At 39.6% G+C, this 23,439-nt stretch overlaps 1 protein-coding gene across 1 annotated transcript in view; it reads left to right on the top strand.

Annotated features, from left to right (window-relative positions):
• Positions 1-23,439, top strand: part of rnf166 (ring finger protein 166) — a 39,977-nt gene that overhangs the window by 12,400 nt on the left and 4,138 nt on the right. The window contains exons 2-5 of the mRNA XM_079805945.1: positions 6,775-6,931; positions 10,608-10,720; positions 21,233-21,347; positions 22,792-22,899. Coding sequence (XP_079662071.1) covers positions 6,775-6,931; positions 10,608-10,720; positions 21,233-21,347; positions 22,792-22,899 — 493 coding nt within the window. The remainder of the gene's footprint in view (positions 1-6,774; positions 6,932-10,607; positions 10,721-21,232; positions 21,348-22,791; positions 22,900-23,439) is intronic.

Below are 23,439 nucleotides of genomic sequence, written 5' to 3'. Positions count from 1 at the left end.
GAAAATATGATTTTAAAAGTCTCGTTATTAGATAAAAAAAGTCAAAAATATGACATGCTAAGTCATTATTTTAATTTCTCCCCAGACGTGTATATATGATTCCACCAAATCAGCTTATCTTTGTAAAATGTGCTTTTTAAATATCTGAACGTACACTCTTAAAGGGTTAGTTCACCCGAAAATGTAAATTGTGTCATTAATGACTGAGCCTCATGTGGTTGGACACCCGTCAGACCTCCGTTCATCTTCAGACACAAATGAAGATATTTTAGTGTAAATCTGATGCTCTGAAAGGCCTCCATTGGCTCAACTTTACACTCTCAAGACCCTTAAAAGACACTAAAGACTAAAGTTACAAAGTCCATCTCACTACAGCGGCTCTACAATAACTTTATGAAGACGAGAATAGTTTCTGTGCACAAAAAAACCCTAAATAACGACTTATATAGTGATGACGATTTCAAAACACGGCCTCATGAAGCTTCAGAGCGTTATGAATCAGTGAGCAAACCGCTGAATCGACTCACTGATTCATAACGCTTCAAACCGCTGAATCGACTCACTGATTCATAACGCTTCAAACCGCTGAATCGACTCACTGATTCATAACGCTCTGAACCGCTGCATCGACTCACTGATTCATAACGCTCTGAACCGCTGAATCGACTCACTGATTCATAACGCTCTGAACCGCTGAATCGACTCACTGATTCATAACGCTTCAAACCGCTGAATCGACTCAATGATTCATAACGCTCTGAACCGCTGAATCGACTCACTGATTCATAACGCTCTGAACCGCTGAATCGACTCACTGATTCATAACGCTTCAAACCGCTGAATCGACTCACTGATTCATAACGCTCTGAAACGCTGAATCGACTCACTAATTCATAACGCTCTGAACCGCTGAATCGACTCGCTGATTCATAACGCTTCGAAGCTTCATGAGGCCGTGTTTTGAAATCGTCATCACTATAGAAGTCGTTATTTAGGGTTTTTTTGCACACAGAAACTATTCTCGTCTTCATAAAGTTATTGTAGAGCCGCTGTAGTGAGATGGACTTTGTAACTTTAGTCTTTAGTGTCTTTTAAGGGTCTTGAGAGTGTAAAGTTGAGCCAATGGAGGCCTTTCAGAGCATCAGATTTACACTAAAATATCTTCATTTGTGTCTGAAGATGAACGGAGGTCTGACGGGTGTCCAACCACATGAGGCTCAGCCATTAATGACAGCATTTACATTTTTGGGTGAACTAACCCTTTAACATCAGTCAAGCATTATATTATGATGATATGATAATCAAGCAATATTTAATGATAGAACTTTAGTAATTCGAACTAAAACTTGGGTATGTATGAATGCATATTTGTCATTTTAACTGAACTTAATGTTAACTTAAAACTGAACATCAAGAGTGCAAAACAGACAAAAAAACTCACGCACACACACAAATGAACGCGTGCCATTCCAAAAGCTAATTGTGTTTTTGTGTGTGTGAGTTTTTTTGTCTGTTTTGCACTCTTGATGTTTTAGAGATCTTCACTGTTGTGCTTTTTTTCTGCATACTGGCTGATTTGTAGATTGTATGCACAAAAAAACTCTGTATTTTCATATTTTTGCCAATTTCCCGTTCATTTCCTATGGGGGTCATTTCTGACCCGAAGAACCCCAGAGGGTTAAAGTGGTTTGACAGCCCTAGTTTTAAAAAAAATGTCCAGAACTGTTAATTACAAAATGACACGGCTCTATGAATTTTTAGGAGTCCTGCAAACGCAATGCCACGTTTGGCTCCTTCACTTCCTGTTCCCCCGAGTCAGAGCCGCTTTAACTGTAGACAGTGATGGAGTGGCTCTTGATTGGCCCCGTAAAACACGGCGGAAAAAGCTCAGGAGTGATTGATTGCTTTTACAGGCCCATAAAGCCTTGCATCACTGGGCATTAGTGCTGACTCAGGCCAGCCTGCGTTTGCTCTTCAGAGTTCAGCGGGTCAGTATCGGTGTTCTCCTCTGAGGCTAATGCGGCTAGCAAACGTTTAGCGGACGCTTTTATCCAGTGCCACTTATAGTCCACTTATTACAGGAACCGGTCCTTCGGGAGAAAGCTGAAGGCTCAGTGGTGAGAACTAGACATGCACGATATTTAAGGTTGGGTACCGAAATCCGGTTCCAATATAGCACCGGTACTTATATAACCGGTATGTACCGGACCGAATCAGAACGCAGATTTCGGTTCATCATTTCGGTGCCAAAATTCAAACGTGCTTTCGCGCTTTGGCTGAGCCAGAGACAGACGCTCAGCGCTCGTCACATCACAACTCATGACAACTATTCAGTGTTTTCAACCACATCTCATGACAACTATTCAGTGTTTTCAACCACAACTCATGACAACTATTCAGTGTTTTCAACCACATCTCATGACAACTATTCAGTGTTTTCAACCACATCTCATGACAACTATTCAGTGTTTTCAACCACATCTCATGACAACTATTCAGTGTTTTCAACCACAACTCATGACAACTATTCAGTGTTTTCAACCACATCTCATGACAACTATTCAGTGTTTTCAACCACAACTCATGACAACTATTCAGTGTTTTCAACCACATCTCATGACAACTATTCAGTGTTTTCAACCACATCTCATGACAACTATTCAGTGTTTTCAACCACATCTCATGACAACTATTCAGTGTTTTCAAACACATCATGTTTATTTCAGGTTTCAGACATTTAAATGCTCATAAGTAGGCTAACGTTACTAGCAAAAAACACACACTGATGTCTATGAAAGCGGCAATAACAATCCTTTCAGACGGTTATAATTTGACTAACGTTACATGTTTTATTCACATCAGATACATGCACATTATATAGTAACTATATAGTTTACTCTATTCTTCTTCCAGTTCACTGGTCACTCACTTTCATGTGTTTCGTGAGACGAGGATGAACTCAAGTGTTGTAAATCCGACAGATCCGATTCTGAGGCGCAAACTAACATGGCGCCGCCCATTGCGCTTTATAGATCAACTAACACACATTCACTCACACATTTGAACATCAGATAGTTCGTGACACAGTTAAGAAGTCTGTGAATATTTTGAATAAAAAGAAAAAGCGAAATAAACCCGATACAGCTGAACTGTCAGCGCTATTGCGGCTGCTGTGTGTCATGTGAGAAACATGACGAGTCGCCATGGAAACATTAAGGCGATGCGTTCAAAAATATTTAGCCAGAGAATATGATCATATTTCAAAATAAAGCTGAAGCTCGAGGCTGGTTTGTAGCAGAGCAAGAACACAGACGACTGCTGTTATTACTGTAACTGTTATTTAGAGTTATATTAGGCTTGTTGTAGTTGGGTTAGGTGGCTTAGGTTTTACTGTGAATTTGTAAATAAGTCAATTATAATTTGTAAATAAGTAAATTGTTTTTTGTATTTATTTATATTCATACATTTAAGTATACATTAAACTTTTAATAAATGGTTCAATTTAAATAAAAAATAAATAAATAAAAAGCCATTTAATGTCATCCACCTCGTTTTGTGGCCTTTAAAAAAAAAAAGTATCGGTTCAGGAACCGTTTAGGCACTGGAACCGTTTTAAAAGTATCGGTTTGGCACCGGAATCGAAAAAAACCCAAACGATACCCAACCCTAACGATATTGGATTTTTGCCGATATTCGATACGCCGATATTTTTCAACTCATTTTGGCCGATATCGATACCGATTTATTTTTTCCCTTTGTTTGGAAACAACACCATTTTGAGCAAAAAACTTTTTTTTTTTCATTCTGGTTTCAGATTTCTGATGTCTCCTTGCTAAAAGGATACTTGTTAAAGATAAATAAATGTTAATAAAGTTATTTTTATAATAAGAGTATATTTTCTCTAAAAAATAATAATAATAATAAAGTCAGTGATTTTTCATCCCAGACAGATTCAGTTGTAATCTAAATATTTTATTTTTGGATGTAATGTTTGTGCCTATGATGTGGGAGTGGCATCAGTTGATGCGGTCTTTAGCTTCAAATAAAAAAATACACAATTATTTTAGTGCTCCTTGGATTATTTTTCATCATCCATTTCATATAATTTTATTTCAGATTAATAAACTGTATATACAAGTATTTAATTTGAAACAGTGTCATGTTTGTGATTTGACATCATTAATCATTAATTTATTTGTGTATTCTACTTTTCATTTTATTACTGTAACAATAGCGCCCCCTCTACATATATATAATATTTTAGAGGCGGGCACTAGGACCTGGAGGAGCTTCTGCTGCTGTGGAGGCTGCGCGCGCTAGAGAGTGGAGACGCCATTGTTTTTGGCTAGTTTTGTTGTGAAAACCCAGCAAAATTCACAAATTCAAGGCAGTATTTAAAAACGGTCAATGTAAATAACCAGACATGCAATGAATGTGCTTGTTTTTGCTTCAAGAATGAGCACACGGCTGACATGATCTTATCACTATCGGCATCATTTTTTCATACCTGCCGATTTTTATATTTTATGCATATCGTGCATCCCTAGTGATAACTCATGACTTCCTCGGATCCAAGCAGTTCCAGAGAGGCTGGGATCCATACGGTATATGATCAGAGAAACGGCATAAACATTTGCAACCCATTTTACTTCAGTAATCGGCGATTTGTAAAGACACACATTTCATTTTATTAATTCCCAGTGAGACCAGGAACAGCTGCAAACGATCATTATTGGGTTTGATGGGCTTTTCAAGCGCACTCACCTGTTATTTGGGTCAATGACATGACGTGTATTTTTGTGTCCGAATTCATTATTTTCCTAAAAAAAAAAAAATAAATACATGTCGCATATCAAATTGATCTACAATATTTACTTTATAAGAGACTCTTTAAAAAATTTTTTTTAGTTTAATTGACTTTTTGAGTTGTGATGTTTCAAAGACCCCGAATGTCAGGTGGTGCGACCAGCAAATTTACATTTAAAAGTATCAATTCTCACTGCAATTGCAAAATGAAGTAAGAAATATTAATGTAAACCATTATATAATGTATACAAAAAAATAAAAAAACATAACTCATGTTCTGAACACATAGAAAAGTGTCCGTTTATATAAATTGGACTAAAAGGGCAATACATAGAAAAGGGAATTTACCATGTGATATGCATTTTACAATGATTCATATGTGTATTGTATATGTATATTATTTTAAATGAATATATGGTCACCATCTGACATTTTCTGGGTGGTAAAATCAGAAATCTTGTGAATCAACACCATACATTTTTTTGGACATATAAATGCATTTTAAAACTCTTTTGCTTCAAATTAGTATTTTTTTTATCTTAAAAAAAATTACTATTTTTCTTATTTGTCATTGGCCCATTTAACACTGTTGTAATGCCACCAATCGTCCGATCTCCATAAAAGTTTGCATGCATGTTTAGAAAAAGCGAATGCATTTGTGTTTTATTTAGAAATGATGGGTTTCTGGGTAAACTTGGTCACACCCTTTATTTAAATGACCATGATATAGCCATCATCCAAACACTAAACGTTTTTTTTGTTTTTGTTTTTTCATTTACATGCACTTAAAATATGAGAACGCTACAATTTTTTTAAATGTGACTTCAGGTTAAGACCATACACACGCGTACACAAATATCTCCTTTCGTTCAAGAGTTATAGCCATTTAAATAAAGGTGGCCACGCCCACTTCAAACTTTTTGCCGTACCATTGTGGAAGTCGAAAGTCTGAACGTTGTTTTATTTTATAAATTTACTGATACTCAGGCTCCGGAGAATCTGCATTGTTTTCGATCAAACAAAAAACCTAGGACTAGATCAAATCCAATATGGCGGAAATGTTTTCATGACAGAAATTAAATCAGAGAGACACATTTTTTTTTGTCTTGTGCCAATAATTCCAATGATATGAATGATTTTTTTTTTCTATTACTGTAGCGCCCCCTATTGGCAGATCAAGGCGATATCACGCCATTGTGTCCCCAAATTGAGAACTACCATTTCACCAAGTTTCATTTGTCTATGCCTTATGGGGTTGTTTAGAAATTATAGGTTTCTGGGTAAACTTGGTCACACCCTTTATATAAATGAGCATGTGACATCCAAATATTAAAACAGTTTTGAGAATTACTTATCTAGAGTTTAAGATTTTTACGTAACTGGACTAGCACATAAAAGTACGTTTTTTTGTTTTTGTTTTTTCATTTACATGCACTTAAAATATGAGAACGCTACAATTTTTTAAATGTGACTTCAGGTTAAGACCATACACACGTGTACTCTTGTCTCCTTTCGTTCAAGAGTTATAGCCATTTAAATAAAGGTGCTCACGCCCACTTCAAACTTTTTGCCGTACCATTGTGGAAGTCGAAAGTCTGAACGTTGTTTTATTTTATATATTTACTGATACTCAGGCTCCGGAGAATCTGCATTGGTTTGGTTTTCGATCAAACAAAAAACCAAGGACTAGATCAAATCCAATATGGCGGAAATGTTTTCATGACTGAAATTAAATCAGAGATACACATTTTTTTTTGTCTTGTGCCAATAATTCCAATGATATGAATGATTTTTTTATTTTTCTATCACTGTAGCGCCCCCTATTGGCAGATCAAGGCGATATCACGCCATTGTGTCCCCAAATTGAGAACTACCATTTCACCAAGTTTCATTTGTCTATACGCCTTATGGGGTTGTTTAGAGTGTTTTTTTTGTTAAATATGTTTGTGTGTGTGTGTGTGTTCTCAGTTTCTGTGGGGACTGTCTCCAGCCGTGTCTGCAGGTCACATCTCCTCTCTGTCCTCTCTGCCGCATGCCTTTCGATCCAAAGAAAGTGGACAAATCCTCCAGTGTGGAGAAGCAGCTCTCTTCGTATAAGGCACCGTGCCGAGGGTGCAGCAAAAAGGTTAGTCCAGACAAATGTGGATTTAAAAGGATGAAAAGCGTGCGTAGTTCCACGAGGCATGTTCCTCTGCACAGTGCGGATGTCGTTATGTAAGGCATTTACACTGGAAAATGCTTCAGGGACACTATGGGATGAGATTTCTGTCTCTCCCACAGGAGTCTTGCAGAACCGCAGTGACAATTTAATGGTAAATAAGAATAAAAACTACATTTGGACACGTATAGAAAGTATCTGCGTTCCACAGCGGTTCACACAATCGCCCTGACTTTAAAAAATATACCCTCACCTAAAGGATTATTAGGAACACACACTAATACTGTGTTTGACCCTCTTTCGCCTTCAGAACTGCCTTAATTCTACGTGGCATTGACTCAACAAGCTGCTGAAAGCATTCTTTAGAAATGTTGGCCATATTGATAGGAGAGCATCTGCAGTTGATGGAGATTTGTGGGATGCACATCCAGGGCACGAAGCTCCCGTTCCACCACATCCCAAAGATGCTCTATTGGGTTGAGATCTGGTGACTGTGGGGGCCATTTTAGTCCAGTGAACTCATTGTCATGTTCAAGAAACCAATTTGAAATGATGTGAGCTTTGTGACGGTGCATTATCCTGCTGGAAGTAGCCATCAGAGGATGGGGACATGGTGCTCATAAAGGGATGGACATGGTCAGAAACAATGCTCAGGTAGGCCGTGGCATTTAAACCATGCCCAATTGGCACTAAGGGGCCTAAAGTGTGCCAAGAAAACATCCCCCACACCATTACACCACCACCACCAGCCTGCACAGTGGTAACAAGGCATGATGGGTCCATGTTCTCATTTTGTTTACGCCAAATTCTGACTCTACCATCTGAATGTCTCAACAGAAATCCAGACTCATCAGACCAGGCAACATTTTTACAGTCTTCAACTGTCCAATTTTGGTGCAAATTGTCGCCTCTTTTTCCTATTTGTAGTGGAGATGAGTGGTACCCGGTGGGGTCTTCTGCTGTTGTAGCCCATCCGCCTCAAGGTTGTGTGTGTTGTGGCTTCACAAATGCTTTGCTGCAGACCTCGGTTGTAACGAGTGGTTATTTCAGTCAAAGTTGCTCTTCTATCAGCTTGAATCAGTCGGCCCATGACCTCTGACCTCTAGCATCAACAAGGCATTTTCTCCCACAGGACTGCCGCATACTGGAGGTTTTTCCCTTTTCACACCATTCTTTGTAAACCCTAGAAATGGTTGTGCGTGAAAATCCCAGTAACTGAGCAGATTGTGAAATACTGGCACCAACAACCATACCACGCTCAAAATGTCTTAAATCTCCTTTGTTTCCCATTCCGACATTCAGTGTGGAGTTCAGGAGATTGTCTTGACCAGGACCACACCCCTAAATGCATTGAAGCAACTGCCATGTGATTGGTTGATTAGATAATTGCATTAATGAGAAATTGAACAGGTGTTCCTAATAATACTTTAGGTGAGTGTATATCTGTGTTTAGCTGCAGAAATTGATTTGAATAGCTTATACAATATTAATACAAGCCTCTATATTGCACTCTACTGTATTAAAATTCAAAGTTTGCCATCATCTCGGAAATAAAGTAGTCAGTGTTATGATGTGTGTATTTTATTTCCTGATTGAGCAACGTCTATTTCAGACTCTTAAAGACAGCGCGAATTTGTGCCGTTTACAGTTTCAATACGAGTTTCCGTATATTCCAAGTGTTTTGTATGCCATGTTGTTGAATTACATATTTATTTAATCATCATTTATCAATTACCTGTTTCAAAATGCATACTGTTAACGAAATCATTGTTAGCCTACTGTATGAATAAAAACAATACTACAGCACAACATAAATGCAACAGTACAATGCGATTTCAAGTTACAAGGCATAAATCTTTATTTTCCGATTTCGCAATGCACTCTTTGACATTTGTGATACGCTGATGATTTCTTCACTACTGTAATGACTATGAACGTAACTTTTTAATCAGCTGGGGAAATTCCTGACTATAAACGAATAACCATTTCCCTGCTCAGGACGTTTGTGTTGTGTATAGGGAGATTTTGGATATAAAAACGGTGTCTCCTTAGGCAATGTTTTCTCAGTAAAATCATATAATTTCCTATTCATTCAATAGAACGCATGAGCTTATGACGTCATGAGCAATCCAGGGGCCGGATTCTCGAAAATCTTCTTAAGAAAGAAGTTAAGAAAATTCTTAAGATAAATTCTAAGAAGTTCGTAAGAATGTTTCTAAGTGCAATTCTTGAAAAATTCTTAAATTCTCAAATATTTTCTTAAAGCTACACTGTGTAACTTTTTTTGTTCTTAGCTAAAAACACTTAGTTCTTTCAAAAATATATGTGCTCATTAATGTATATTTACTTCTTTCAAGTAATAAAGTATTCTCGTAAGTTTATAATATGCCATTGTAAACACATACAGGTGAGGGGTTCGTGTCGAATGTGGACGAGGGCGAACTGGAAGCCATGTTTATCTTGGACTAAATCAGCCACCGTAGGAGTTAAAACGAAATCGGAATTGAGAGGAAGAGAAACTAATATTCACTGGATGGTCATATACAAGTTCACCACTAGATGGGGGGAAATATCACAGTGTAGCTTTAAGAACATCTTAATTTTATACTTAAGAAGAAAATAAAAAGGTGTTTTGTGGTGTTATTTTATTGAAAGGTATTACTGAACTCTCTGAATGAAAAAGACCTCAAGGCTCGTCGTTTTGCGCTTCCTGCAGATTACCGTAGATATCATAATAAGCGTGCAGACTATTTTCGTCGTGTCTGTAAAATCTTTATTTTATAAGAGCCTAGCCGTATATCAAGACGAATCATATCTCAGAGACGCCAGAGCCAGACGACAGAAGGACTGGCCGAAGTAAGGCTAATCTCGCCGGGGCTAACGAGCGCTGAACACCCGCTGATCGCCTGGAGCTCACAACTCCGAAAACGGCAGATAAAATGGTAAAATAGGCGCTCTCTTCATACATAAACCACAGATTTAATCTTTAAATAAGTACATTCTCGCCTGAAAAAAAATTTGTGACACATTAACAGTAGTATTTGTAAATTACGCTGGGTTTCTCGTCTGCTATTGACGCTTGCTGGTTGCTGATTTTATACTCGTCCATATGGTACTATTAGTTATAAATATTATATTTAGCTATCTACTGTTATGTTGTAATGCTTACTATTTGAAACAACTCAATAAATTCATTAAACATCTTACATTTGGGTATTTAAGATAGGTTGGAGGTTATTCTAACTTTAAGAAGTTATTTACGAACATTATTTTCGTGAATATGAATGCTTCTTAAATTTTATCTTAAGAAGAAAGAAAAAAGATAAGAGCATTCTTAAGAAAAGGTTTTGAGAATACAAAATATTCTTATATTTTTTCTTAAGTTAGAAAATGAGAAGAAATTGGCAGTTAAGAATAATTTCATTCTTAACAATGTTTTGTGAATCCCGCCCCAGATTGTGACGGCTATTAGATATTTTAGTTGTATCAAGTCAGCAAAACATGACTGCTGGATGCATGAGCAGCAAGAGTCGCACGGTTTCCAGTACTGGACATTAGACACTGCAAGTTAAAGGCTCTTTGTTAACTGTTATTTCTATTAAGTTGCTCACTTTTCTCTTTCATGTCCCTTTGAATATCTCAGGTCACCCTGGTCAAAATGCGGGCGCATATTGCATCTTGCACAAAGGTTCAGGAACAGATGGCCAACTGCCCGAAGTTCATGCCTGTGGTCCCGACCTCACAGCCCATTCCCAGGTAAGCGTCGCTCCCGGGGTCATTTCAGGTCAGCTTTGTGATTGGATCAGGCTCCTCAGGTGGTTCTACAGCATAAGCCTGCCTTATATCTGACATTAATGTAACTTCCATAAAAGTATTGCATTGCATTTTTACTGTTATGTAATCATGGTAAGTATTTTTAGGGGCCAAGCACCGAACCTAATGTATTTGTTGGCGTCCCTATTATTATTATTATTATTATTATTATTATTATTAGTGCCATAAAACAAACAGAACACTTTTTAAATGAAAGTGAATCAATGAGTGGTTATCTGCTGCCACCTGTGGTCAAAATAGTCATTTTGTCATACTACTCACTAATATGGTTCTATAATTCACATTTAGACTTTATAAAGTCACTATTATAACATTTACAATCACATTTAATCAGTTTATCACTTCATTTCACCTAAGCTCTGTTTTAACTAATTTACTGCTTAAAGGCCTTAAATGCAAAAGGCCTTAAATGCTTGAACCCTGCTAAATGCTGCTTGCAGCTTTAATTATTATTATTATTATTACGTTTCTTCTGCTCTTGAAGTCTATGGCAGCCCATAGACCTGTATGGGAATAAGTTGTGAAATTTGGCACACTGATAGAGGACAGTCTGAACTGTCACCACAGCAAATTTGGAGTCTCTAACGCAATATCTCTCTAGCGCCACCACCTGTCCAAAGTTTGACTTGCGTTGGTAACACTTTAGAATAATGGTCATTAGTTAACATTAGTTAATGTATTAACTAACATGAACTAACCATGAGCAGTACATTTGTTACTGTATTTGTTCATTTTTGTTAACGTTGGTTAATATAAATACAGCTGTTCATGGTTTGTTCACAGTGCATTAACTAATGTTAACAAGATTTTAATAATGCATTAGTAAATGTTGAAATTAACATGAACTGCACTTATAAAGCGTTTATTAATCTTTGTTAATTATTAGTTAATGTTAACTAATGTAGTTAACTAATGACCATTATTCTAAAGTGTTACCCTTGCGTTTGTGCTAATAACTTTTGAACCATAACGGCTAGAAACAAAAATGTTCATCTGATTCTTTGGCTCAAGGCGATTTGATCGCACCCTATGACGTCATTTTCCATCATTCATTTTTTTATTATTATGTCGAATCAAATGATACCCAATTTTTTCTATATCGGCCATTTTGGGCGTCAGCCATTTTGGGAGTCAGCCATTTTGGGAGTCAGCCATTTTGAATTTTGTCAAAAAATGCTATATTTTACGAACGCATTGGCGTATCGTTACAAAATTCTGTACTAAAGAAGATTTGGGGCAGCGCCACCTTGTGGTTAAAAGTTAAAATGAAATTTCCAAAAATGCTAATAACCTTCGAATACATTTGCCTATTGTAATGAGCTGGTCTTATTTCAAAACCTACTTTTTCTAATTCCTACTAGACCGTTTGTCTGATTTTCTCCAAAAAACGAGTCATATCATCTTCAAACCATGCCGACAAAAAGATATAGATATTTTGTTTCGATAGACGAAACCGCTTTTGTGTAGCGCAGCAACAAAGTTGAGGCATGATGCCAAAATGACTCCGAGGCTGTATCTCTGCAATGCTTGACACCAAACTTTGCATGTGTCATTGTCACCTCACTCTGACCACACCACATAAATTTGGTCACAGCGCCACCTATTGGTCAAAAGTGATAAACCATTAAATCCCACTACTAGTGACTTAATATGCTTTTACTCGCTCATTGTTGCAGTTGGTCTGGCCTTCTTTGTGCTTGGCCCCTTAATGGCTGCTTGTTTTTGTTTGCTTTTTCTCATCATCATTTATGTAAATTCTCATTTGCAATTGATTGATGTTTATTAATTGGTTTTAGTGTTACGACAGCGTTTTCTTTCTGTCTATCCCCCTACATTAAAGCACAGCCAATCCCACAATTCTCTCCCAGGCAAACGCTGTCTCATGACTCATGAAGCTCTCCATGCTCTTCGGGACAACAGTCAGAGCGCAGAGCTTTAAAATATGGATCCAGGGCGCGTTTCATTCTTTAGAGATACTCGTCGACCCACACACACACCGGTATACTTAGATCTAGAGATGTCAAACTGATGTCTGATAGTTGAAGAGTTTTGCAGACAGTCCGATCGGATGACTCCAGGTTGAGTTGTGTGTGTGTGTGTGTGTGTGTGTCGTCCTTTGAAGCACAGGAAGAGCGGGAGGAGGATGGGAATTAATTAGCTCTTCAAAGCGCCGCATGTTGATGTATTCCCACTGTGTGTCTGTCTTGCATCACGGCTGTTTATCGTACTCTCTGTGGCAACATCACACAGATATTGTAGAGCTATGTCAGCAATGCAGACCTTAGTAAACACAGAAACACAGCGTGTCCGTGACACACTCATTGCGGTCTCAGTGAGCCAGTGCGATATTGACACACAATGATATCTCAATATTTTCTCTAATGATAATTGACTGTGTTTTGCTGAGTGTGTTTATTGTGCTGGTACCTTAGGACTGCCGTGGACAGAGACTCCTAAAGTTTCTGATATTCTTCATATTCAGTTCACAGCATCTTTTTCCAGTACGTTTAAAGTGATTTTTTTTACCTTTTATGGGTATTTTTACCATTATAAAGCCCTTTTTAGAAAACAATTTAAATGTATGCATCATATTTTGTGTCAAATTGTTACATTTAATCAATAAATTCAATTTAAAATATATCTGCAAGCAGCCATTTAGGGGCCAAGCACGAATAAATCACGATCAGTCATGCCAAAATGGCTTGGAGCATCAGACCAACTGCAACAATGAGCAATTAAGGGCATATTGCGACGATTTTTAGGCAAAATGGCTGATTTATGAATCATAAATACAGTCACTGATAATATGATTGAATGGTTTATCACGTTTGACCAATAGGTGGCGCTGTTACGAAATTGATGTGGTGTGGTCAGAGTGAGGTGATAATGACACATGCCAAGTTTGGTGTCATTATGTCAAAGTATTGCAGAGATACAGCCTCAAGAGTCATTTTGACCTCAACTTAGTTGACGCGTTAAATAGAAGTGTTTTTGTGTTTCGACACGAAATCCATAATCTTTTCCTGGTATGGTCTGAAGATGATATGATTACATTTTGGTGGAAATTGGAAAAAACGGTCTTGGAGGAGTTAGGAAAAGTATGTTTTTAAAGAAAATCAAAATGGCGGACAGGAAGTTTGGGCAACTATGGCAAAATTGGTATCTATGTTCTCGGCATGTCACGCTAATGGTTTCATAAAATATAGCATTTTATGACAAAATTATAAATGGTCGGCACTAGGGATGCAACAATACAGTTAGTCCACGGTTCAATACATACCTCAGTTTTTAACCACGGTTTTCGGTTTGGTTCGGTTCTGATGGCTTGTCACATCAGTTTTTTGTTCTTCTATTCTAAGGCGACAGGAACCGCAAGAGGTTAAGGAGAAAAAAGACTATTTTTTTTATTGCAATACTCTTTCTTTATTTTACTTAAAAGAATTGAAAAACCTTACTTAAACTTTAAACTTTACTTTAAAAAAAAACCCTTGTACATATTCCTAGTGTATTGGATAATATAAATTAAATATAAATAAAGATTTACACTGGCAGCTCAGAGCTGTACAGCAGCAATTAAGTATGAAATTGAATGAATGAATGAATGAATGAATGAATGAATGAATGAATGAATGAATGAATGAATGAATGAATGTAAAAATAAAACGCTACATAGACTTCACTATAAAATATACACTGATTCTTATTAAAGCTACTGTATTAGTTTTTCAGTCAAGAGCAGTGAGTGATTTTCTCTTTGTCTTTTGTTGTTGTATTAACATTAAAGGGATATTTCACTCAAAACTGAAAATTCTGTCATCGAGAAATGAATACAGGTTTGGAACAATATTCGAGTGAGTAAATAATGACACAATTTTAGAGGTGAACTGTCCCTTTAAGGACCGCGTGGTCACTATAGGCTGCGCCGCTGTCAATTAAAGAACTGCGTGCATCTAATATACTGACATGCATGGGATTTTACTTTCACTTTAGACATAACCGACTGTGTTTATGTTAACCTTGTGTGTATTTGACAGTATTAACGCAGTAAGACGACTACTTAGTCCAGTAATCACGTGTTTGACAAGCGTTTAGTGCGCGCGCTCTGAAAAGCGCATGTTAAAACCACGCACGCGAATAAAATCGGCAAGGCTTTAAAACACATGCAAATAATGAACTTTGGTGATTGTGAATAACTCTAGTGTTCTGTGAGTATAACTCTAACACTAACCTGTGATGTGAATGTATGTCGTTGTTCAGTATTGGGATGAAGGAAAATTATAGAATTTGTAGAAAAATAATTAATTAAATGCGAAACCGAAAAAAACGCAATTCACAAGCGCGTATTGAACCGTGAATGCCGGACCGAACGGTTCAATATTATATTGAGAATTGTGGCATCCCTAGTCGGCACCCAAAATGGGGTATCATTCATTAAAGAAAATCAAAATGGCGGACAGGAAGTTTGGCCAGCTATGGCAAAATTATAAAGGTAAAAATCTTAAAATATTGCCTTGTAGTGGAAAAGTGAAGTTCTGTCACTGCTTTAAACCACACAGAATAAAGCTTTGGGATTCATGACAGTCCTAAAGCACAGAAACACACTCAGCAAAATATTGTCTAATTATCATTTTGGATAACATCCCAAGAAAATATTGAGATATGTCAATATCGCACTCATCTACTCAGGACAGGAGGAGACTTTCCAGAAAACTGTCTCCGTATGACAGGAGGTTGGAAGGGGAGGGGTTAAAAGTTATTAATATTTGCTTCTTTCAACCTTGAGACCCCATTTTTATTTTTTCACCAGCAGGATTGAGGAACATGGTTTGATTCAGATAAAGTGCCTGATAAAGTGGCTCTAAGACTCTGGGCACAGCTGTGGTTCATTTGTCTGGTCATGGAGACCTTAAAGGGTTAGTTCACCCAAAAATGTAAATTGTGTCATTAATGACTGAGCCTCATGTGGTTGGACACCCGTCAGACCTCCGTTCATCTTCAGACACAAATGAAGATATTTTAGTGTAAATCTGATGCTCTGAAAGGCCTCCATTGGCTCAACTTTACACTCTCAAGACCCTTAAAAGACACTAAAGACTAAAGTTACAAAGTCCATCTCACTACAGCGGCTCTACAATAACTTTATGAAGACGAGAATAGTTTTTGTGCACAAAAAAACCCTAAATAACGACTTGTATAGTGATGACGATTTCAAAACACGGCCTCATGAAGCTTCGAAGCGTTATGAATCAGTGAGTCGATTCAGCGGTTCAGAGCGTTATGAATCAGTGAGTCGATTCAGCGGTTTGAATCGCGTGAAGTCACTTGATTTCAGCAGTTTGGCGGTTTGACACGCGATCCGAATCATGAATCGACTCACTGATTCATAACGCTTCAAACTGCTGAATCGAATCACTGATTCATAACGCTTCAAACTGCTGAATCGACTCACTGATTCATAACGCTCCAAACCGCTGAATCGACTCACTGATTCATAACGCTTCAAACTGCTGAATCGACTCACTGATTCATAACGCTTCGAAGTTTCATGATGCCGTGTTTTGAAATCGTCATCACTATGTAAGTCGTTATTTAGGGTTTTTTTGCGCACAGAAACTATTCTCGTCTTCATAAAGTTATTGTAGAGCCGCTGTAGTGAGATGGACTTTGTAACTTTAGTCTTTAGTGTCTTTTAAGGGTCTTGAGAGTGTAAAGTTGAGCCAATGGAGGCCTTTCAGAGCATCAGATTTACACTAAAATATCTTCATTTGTGTCTGAAGATGAACGGAGGTCTGACGGGTGTCCAACCACATGAGGCTCAGTCATTAATGACACAATTTACATTTGTGGGTGAACTAACCCTTTAAGATCCTCTCTGCTCATCTGTTAGTCCAGTTATGTCTCAGTCTGTTGAAGTCTCTTCTGAGCTGTTTGCCGATGGGCTTTGCGAGTGAAATATGAATCGGCTCCCACTGAGCTAGCAGAAGACCCAGGGCTCTTACACACTATTTTAAAGCTTCCTGGTGTTGTTTCCCAGTCTCCAACAACAGCTTTACAGGAATCCAACGTCAAAAACATGTTTTCTCATAACATCCATTGCAGCTAATTTCTCACAGAGTCTGAAACGCTTCATTTGAAGATTCAGTCTCGCTAAGCTCCGCCTCTCTCTGAGAGCCTCTGCTCTGATTGGTCAGAAAGAAAGCGCTCATTATCATATCTGAATCTCAGTGATACGAACAGTAACGATGGTGTGGGTTTGACCGTCTCACCAGACCAATCACACCAGACTGGGCCATCTGACCAATCAGAGTAGACCAATCACACCAGACTGGGCCATCTGACCAATCAGAGTAGACCAATCACACCAGACTGCAAGTAGGGCTCGCTGCAGCCTGCAGTGGATATCCAACTCCGCCCACATCCAAGTGTGACGTCAGAAATCCCGCCCTGCAGCTAATTTCATTGGTTACAGTGACGGGTAGGTTTAGGGATCAGTGTTTGGTGTAGAGGCAGTCTCTACTGTGATTGATATGACCAATAAAATCTTAAAAATCGGCTGCAGGGCGGCATTGGCCTGGCCTCTGACGTCACACTTGGATGTGGGCCGGGTTGGACATCCACCGCAGGCTGCAGCGAGCCCTTTCTCCCAGACTGGGCCATCTGACCAATCAGAGTAGACCAATCATAACAGACTGGGCCATCTGACCAATCAGAGTAGACCAATCATAACAGACTGGGCCATCTGACCAATCAGAGTAGACCAATCATAACAGACTGGGCCATCTGACCAATCAGAGTAGACCAATCATAACAGACTGGGCCATCTGACCAATCAGAGTAGACCAATCATAACAGACTGGGCCATCTGACCAATCAGAGTAGACCAATCACACCAGACTGGGCCATCTGACCAATCAGAGTAGACCAATCACACCAGACTGGGCCATCTGACCAATCAGAGTAGACCAATCATAACAGACTGGGCCATCTGACCAATCAGAGTAGACCAATCATAACAGACTGGGCCATCTGACCAATCAGAGTAGACCAATCATAACAGACTGGGCCATCTGACCAATCAGAGTAGACCAATCATAACAGACTGGGCCATCTGACCAATCAGAGTAGACCAATCTCACCAGACTGGGCCATCTGACCAATCAGAGTAGACCAATCACACCAGACTGGGCCATCTGACCAATCAGAGTAGACCAATCACACCAGACTGGGCCATCTGACCAATCAGAGTAGACCAATCTCACCAGACTGGGCCATCTGACCAATCAGAGTAGACCAATCTCACCAGACTGGGCCATCTGACCAATCAGAGTAGACCAATCACACCAGACTGGGCCATCTGACCAATCAGAGTAGACCAATCATAACAGACTGGGCCATCTGACCAATCAGAGTAGACCAATCATAACAGACTGGGCCATCTGACCAATCAGAGTAGACCAATCATAACAGACTGGGCCATCTGACCAATCAGAGTAGACCAATCACACCAGACTGGGCCATCTGACCAATCAGAGTAGACCAATCTCACCAGACTGGGCCATCTGACCAATCAGAGTAGACCAATCACACCAGACTGGGCCATCTGACCAATCAGAGTAGACCAATCACACCAGACTGGGCCATCTGACCAATCAGAGTAGACCAATCACACCAGACTGGGCCATCTGACCAATCAGAGTAGACCAATCACACCAGACTGGGCCATCTGACCAATCAGAGTAGACCAATCACAACAGACTGGGCCATCTGATCAATCAGTAGACCAATCACACCAGACTGGGCCATCTGACCAATCAGAGTAGACCAATCACACCAGACTGGGCCATCTGACCAATCAGAGTAGACCAATCACACCAGACTGGGCCATCTGACCAATCAGAGTAGACCAATCACACCAGACTGGGCCATCTGACCAATCAGAGTAGACCAATCACACCAGACTGGGGCATCTGACCAATCAGAGTAGACCAATCACACCAGACTGGGCCATCTGACCAATCAGAGTAGACCAATCACACCAGACTGGGCCATCTGACCAATCAGAGTAGACCAATCATAACAGACTGGGCCATCTGACCAATCAGAGTAGACCAATCACACCAGACTGGGCCATCTGACCAATCAGAGTAGACCAATCACAACAGACTGGGCCATCTGACCAATCAGAGTAGACCAATCACAACAGACTGGGCCATCTGACCAATCAGAGTAGACCAATCACACCAGACTGGGCCATCTGACCAATCAGAGTAGACCAATCACACCAGACTGGGCCATCTGACCAATCAGAGTAGACCAATCACACCAGACTGGGCCATCTGACCAATCAGAGTAGACCAATCACACCAGACTGGGCCATCTGACCAATCAGAGTAGACCAATCACAACAGACTGGGCCATCTGATCAATCAGTAGACCAATCACACCAGACTGGGCCATCTGACCAATCAGAGTAGACCAATCACACCAGACTGGGCCATCTGACCAATCAGAGTAGACCAATCACACCAGACTGGGCCATCTGACCAATCAGAGTAGACCAATCACACCAGACTGGGCCATCTGACCAATCAGAGTAGACCAATCACACCAGACTGGGCCATCTGACCAATCAGAGTAGACCAATCACACCAGACTGGGCCATCTGACCAATCAGAGTAGACCAATCACACCAGACTGGGGCATCTGACCAATCAGAGTAGACCAATCACACCAGACTGGGCCATCTGACCAATCAGAGTAGACCAATCACACCAGACTGGGCCATCTGACCAATCAGAGTAGACCAATCATAACAGACTGGGCCATCTGACCAATCAGAGTAGACCAATCACACCAGACTGGGCCATCTGACCAATCAGAGTAGACCAATCACAACAGACTGGGCCATCTGACCAATCAGAGTAGACCAATCACAACAGACTGGGCCATCTGACCAATCAGAGTAGACCAATCACACCAGACTGGGCCATCTGACCAATCAGAGTAGACCAATCACACCAGACTGGGCCATCTGACCAATCAGAGTAGACCAATCACACCAGACTGGGCCATCTGACCAATCAGAGTAGACCAATCACACCAGACTGGGCCATCTGACCAATCAGAGTAGACCAATCACACCAGACTGGGCCATCTGACCAATCAGAGTAGACCAATCACAACAGACTGGGCCATCTGATCAATCAGTAGACCAATCACACCAGACTGGGCCATCTGACCAATCAGAGTAGACCAATCACACCAGACTGGGCCATCTGACCAATCAGAGTAGACCAATCACACCAGACTGGGCCATCTGACCAATCAGAGTAGACCAATCACACCAGACTGGGCCATCTGACCAATCAGAGTAGACCAATCACACCAGACTGGGGCATCTGACCAATCAGAGTAGACCAATCACACCAGACTGGGCCATCTGACCAATCAGAGTAGACCAATCACACCAGACTGGGCCATCTGACCAATCAGAGTAGACCAATCATAACAGACTGGGCCATCTGACCAATCAGAGTAGACCAATCACACCAGACTGGGCCATCTGACCAATCAGTAGACCAATCACAACAGACTGGGCCATCTGACCAATCAGAGTAGACCAATCACAACAGACCTGACCAAAACTAAACCAGGAGCCTTTAAAATGGCATAATAGGGGCAGTTTAAATAAAAGTAACATGCCTCAAAGAGCTAATGTGAACACAAGTGTGTTGGCTCATTTCTTACAGATTATAGTGTTAAACGCCCTCAGGGCGCACGTTTGAATTATTCATGTAAGCTCTGATAAACTGAGAGTGTGTTACACAACTCTGTTCATTTGCTCTCATTGTGTAAGGCTGTAGAAATGTGATGTCAGCAACTTCTACGCACATTTATAAATAAGATTATGCATTCTTTACTCAATACATTTGTAATTCAGTTACTCGTTACGTTTCGCATGGCTCTTAACTTATTCTGCAGGAGTTTATTTCTGCTAAAGGAAGGGATATCGCCATCTGCAGGGCATTGTGGGTACTATATCTTGTGCGTTTTACTCATACTCACCCAAACGTGAATCGTAGGCTTTTCATATATGAGATGAGAGCATGGCTTTGACTGTTTAATTTGACTTAACATTATTTTATTTATCCCTTATATTGACGAGCCCCTTTTGAGCGCTTGAGCTGCAGAAGCCGCTGAGGTGTTCAGTTCGATCTTTAGAAACTAAACATGTGATTTAATCTTCTCACAAATCAACTGTTTCTTGTTTTTCACTGCCGTGTCTCTTAGGTGTTGAGGACTAGTGAGCCAACATTCAGTATGAGTGAAATACTTAAGTACTGCTAAAATCTTCTACTCAAGTGGTATTGGTACTTTTACTCAAGTATGGTTTTCCCGGGTCTCTTTACACCTCTGGTTTTTCTCCATCAACAGCAATATTCCAAACCGCTCGACATTTGTGTGCCCGTACTGTGGCGCTCGAAACCTGGACCAACAGGAACTAGTGAAGCACTGCATGGACAACCATCGCAATGACCCCAACAAAGTGGTGAGTGTCCGATACCTTAGAGTTTGTCGTATATCTGTCATATATCTGCTCAACCGCTGGGTCACGGCCCAAAGTGAGTAGGCAAAGAAACAACAACAACAACAAGGTAATTAGGTAGACTTTTATTTTGAAAGATGTGCGTGAAAGTTTGTACCGTGTATTCAGATTAATCGTTAAAAGATGGCGATCTCGATTCAAGCACATTGAATCATTCATTCAAGAGATTTGTTCTGAAGCGCTGATTCATCCAGTAGTGTATCAAATTAAGTGTTTATGAGTGAGTCATTGAATCATTCGTTCAAGAGATTTGTTCAAAAACACTGATTCATCCAGTAATGAAACAAGTGAAGTCTTTATGAGGGAGTCATTGAATCATTCATTCAAGAGATTCGTTCAGAAACACTGATTCATCCAGTAATGAAACAAGTGAAGTCATTATGAGGGAGTCATTGAATCATTCGTTCAAGAGATTTGTTCAAAAACACTAATTCATCCAGTAATGAAACAAGTGAGTAATTGAATCATTCATTCAAGAGATTTGTTCAGAAACACTGATTCATCCAGTAATGGAACAAGTGAAGTCATTATGAGGGAGTCATTGAATCATTCATTCAAGAGATTCGTTCAGAAACACTGATTCATCCAGTAATGAAACAAGTGAAGTCTTTATGAGGGAGTCATTGAATCATTCATTCAAGAGATTCGTTCAGAAACACTGATTCATCCAGTAATGAAACAAGTGAAGTCTTTGAGTGAGTCATTGAATCATTCGTTCAAGAGATTTGTTCAAAAACACTAATTCATCCAGTAATGAAACAAGTGAGTAATTGAATCATTCATTCAAGAGATTTGTTCAGAAACGCTGATTCATCCAGTAATGAAACAAGTGAAGTCTTCATGAGTGAGTCATTGAATCATTAACTCAAGAGATTCGTTCAAAAACACTGATTCATCCAGTAATGAAACAAGTGAAGTCTTCATGAGTGAGTCATTGAATCATTCACTCAAGAGATTCATATTCTGCATTTGTACACACAGAATATCTTGTATTGGGAGTTGAAGCAATAACCTAAAATCACCCTCATGTCGACCAACACAACACGATATTCATGCTTCCCTGGATCACAAAAGTAGATGTTTAGCAGAATGTTCAAGCTGCTTTTCTGCCATTCTGTTTGGCCTGGTTCCACAGACAGGGCTTAGATTAAGACAGGATTTGACCTTAGTTCTGTTAGGACATTTAAGTAGCTTAGAAAAAACATTACTGGTGCATCTTGAGACAAAACAATGACACTGACATACTTTAAGATAAAGTTAGGATTCAGTTAAAACAGCTCCAACATGCAGTTTAGTCTGGGACTAGCTTAAGCCTGGTCTGTGGAAGCGGGGGTCAGTGTTTGAGTCCAGATTTGATGGTTGGCTCTTCTGTGTTGTTGTTTTGTAGGTTTGTCCGGTATGTTCAGCGATGCCTTGGGGCGACCCCAGCTATAAGAGCTCCAACTTCCTGCAGCATCTTCTCCACCGGCACAAATTCTCCTATGACACATTTGTGGTGAGGAGGCGTATACTTTAGATGTGGATTCATTTTGTGTTCTAACGCTCTTTTTGTGAGCTGGCCTGCTTTCTCCTGCCTACTCCTGCCTTTTGAGGAGAGAAGAAGAAACACAACCCCGTACAAAACCCTCATCACGCATAAAACATCCTGAAAGCACTTCATTATCTTTATTTACATGAACATGTTTAATGAGATTCACCCAAGAAGAGCAACTTTACTGTCAAAGTGAATCTCGTGAAAACATTTCACCCCAAATTGTAAACAAAACGTTTTGAGGAATGAGGAATATTTGTATGACTATTTAAGCATATTTTCCCTCAAAAATGTGAATTACTGCACTGCATCCTGACATGTGGACTATCCTCAAAGGTGATCCAGTCATTTATTTACCTTTTAATGCACACACACTCACCTAAAGGATTATTAGGAACACCTGTTTCATTTCTCATTAATGCAATTATCTAATCAACCAATCACATGGCAGTTGCTTCAATGCATTTAGGGGTGTGGTCCTGGTTAAGACAATCTCCTGAACTC

This window comes from Gobio gobio, assembly GCF_949357685.1.
Source record: "Gobio gobio genome assembly, chromosome: 2".
NCBI classification, from domain to species: domain Eukaryota; kingdom Metazoa; phylum Chordata; class Actinopteri; order Cypriniformes; family Gobionidae; genus Gobio; species Gobio gobio.
The sequence above is the reverse complement of the archived record's forward strand: the minus strand, read 5'-3'. Positions and strand labels throughout refer to the sequence as shown.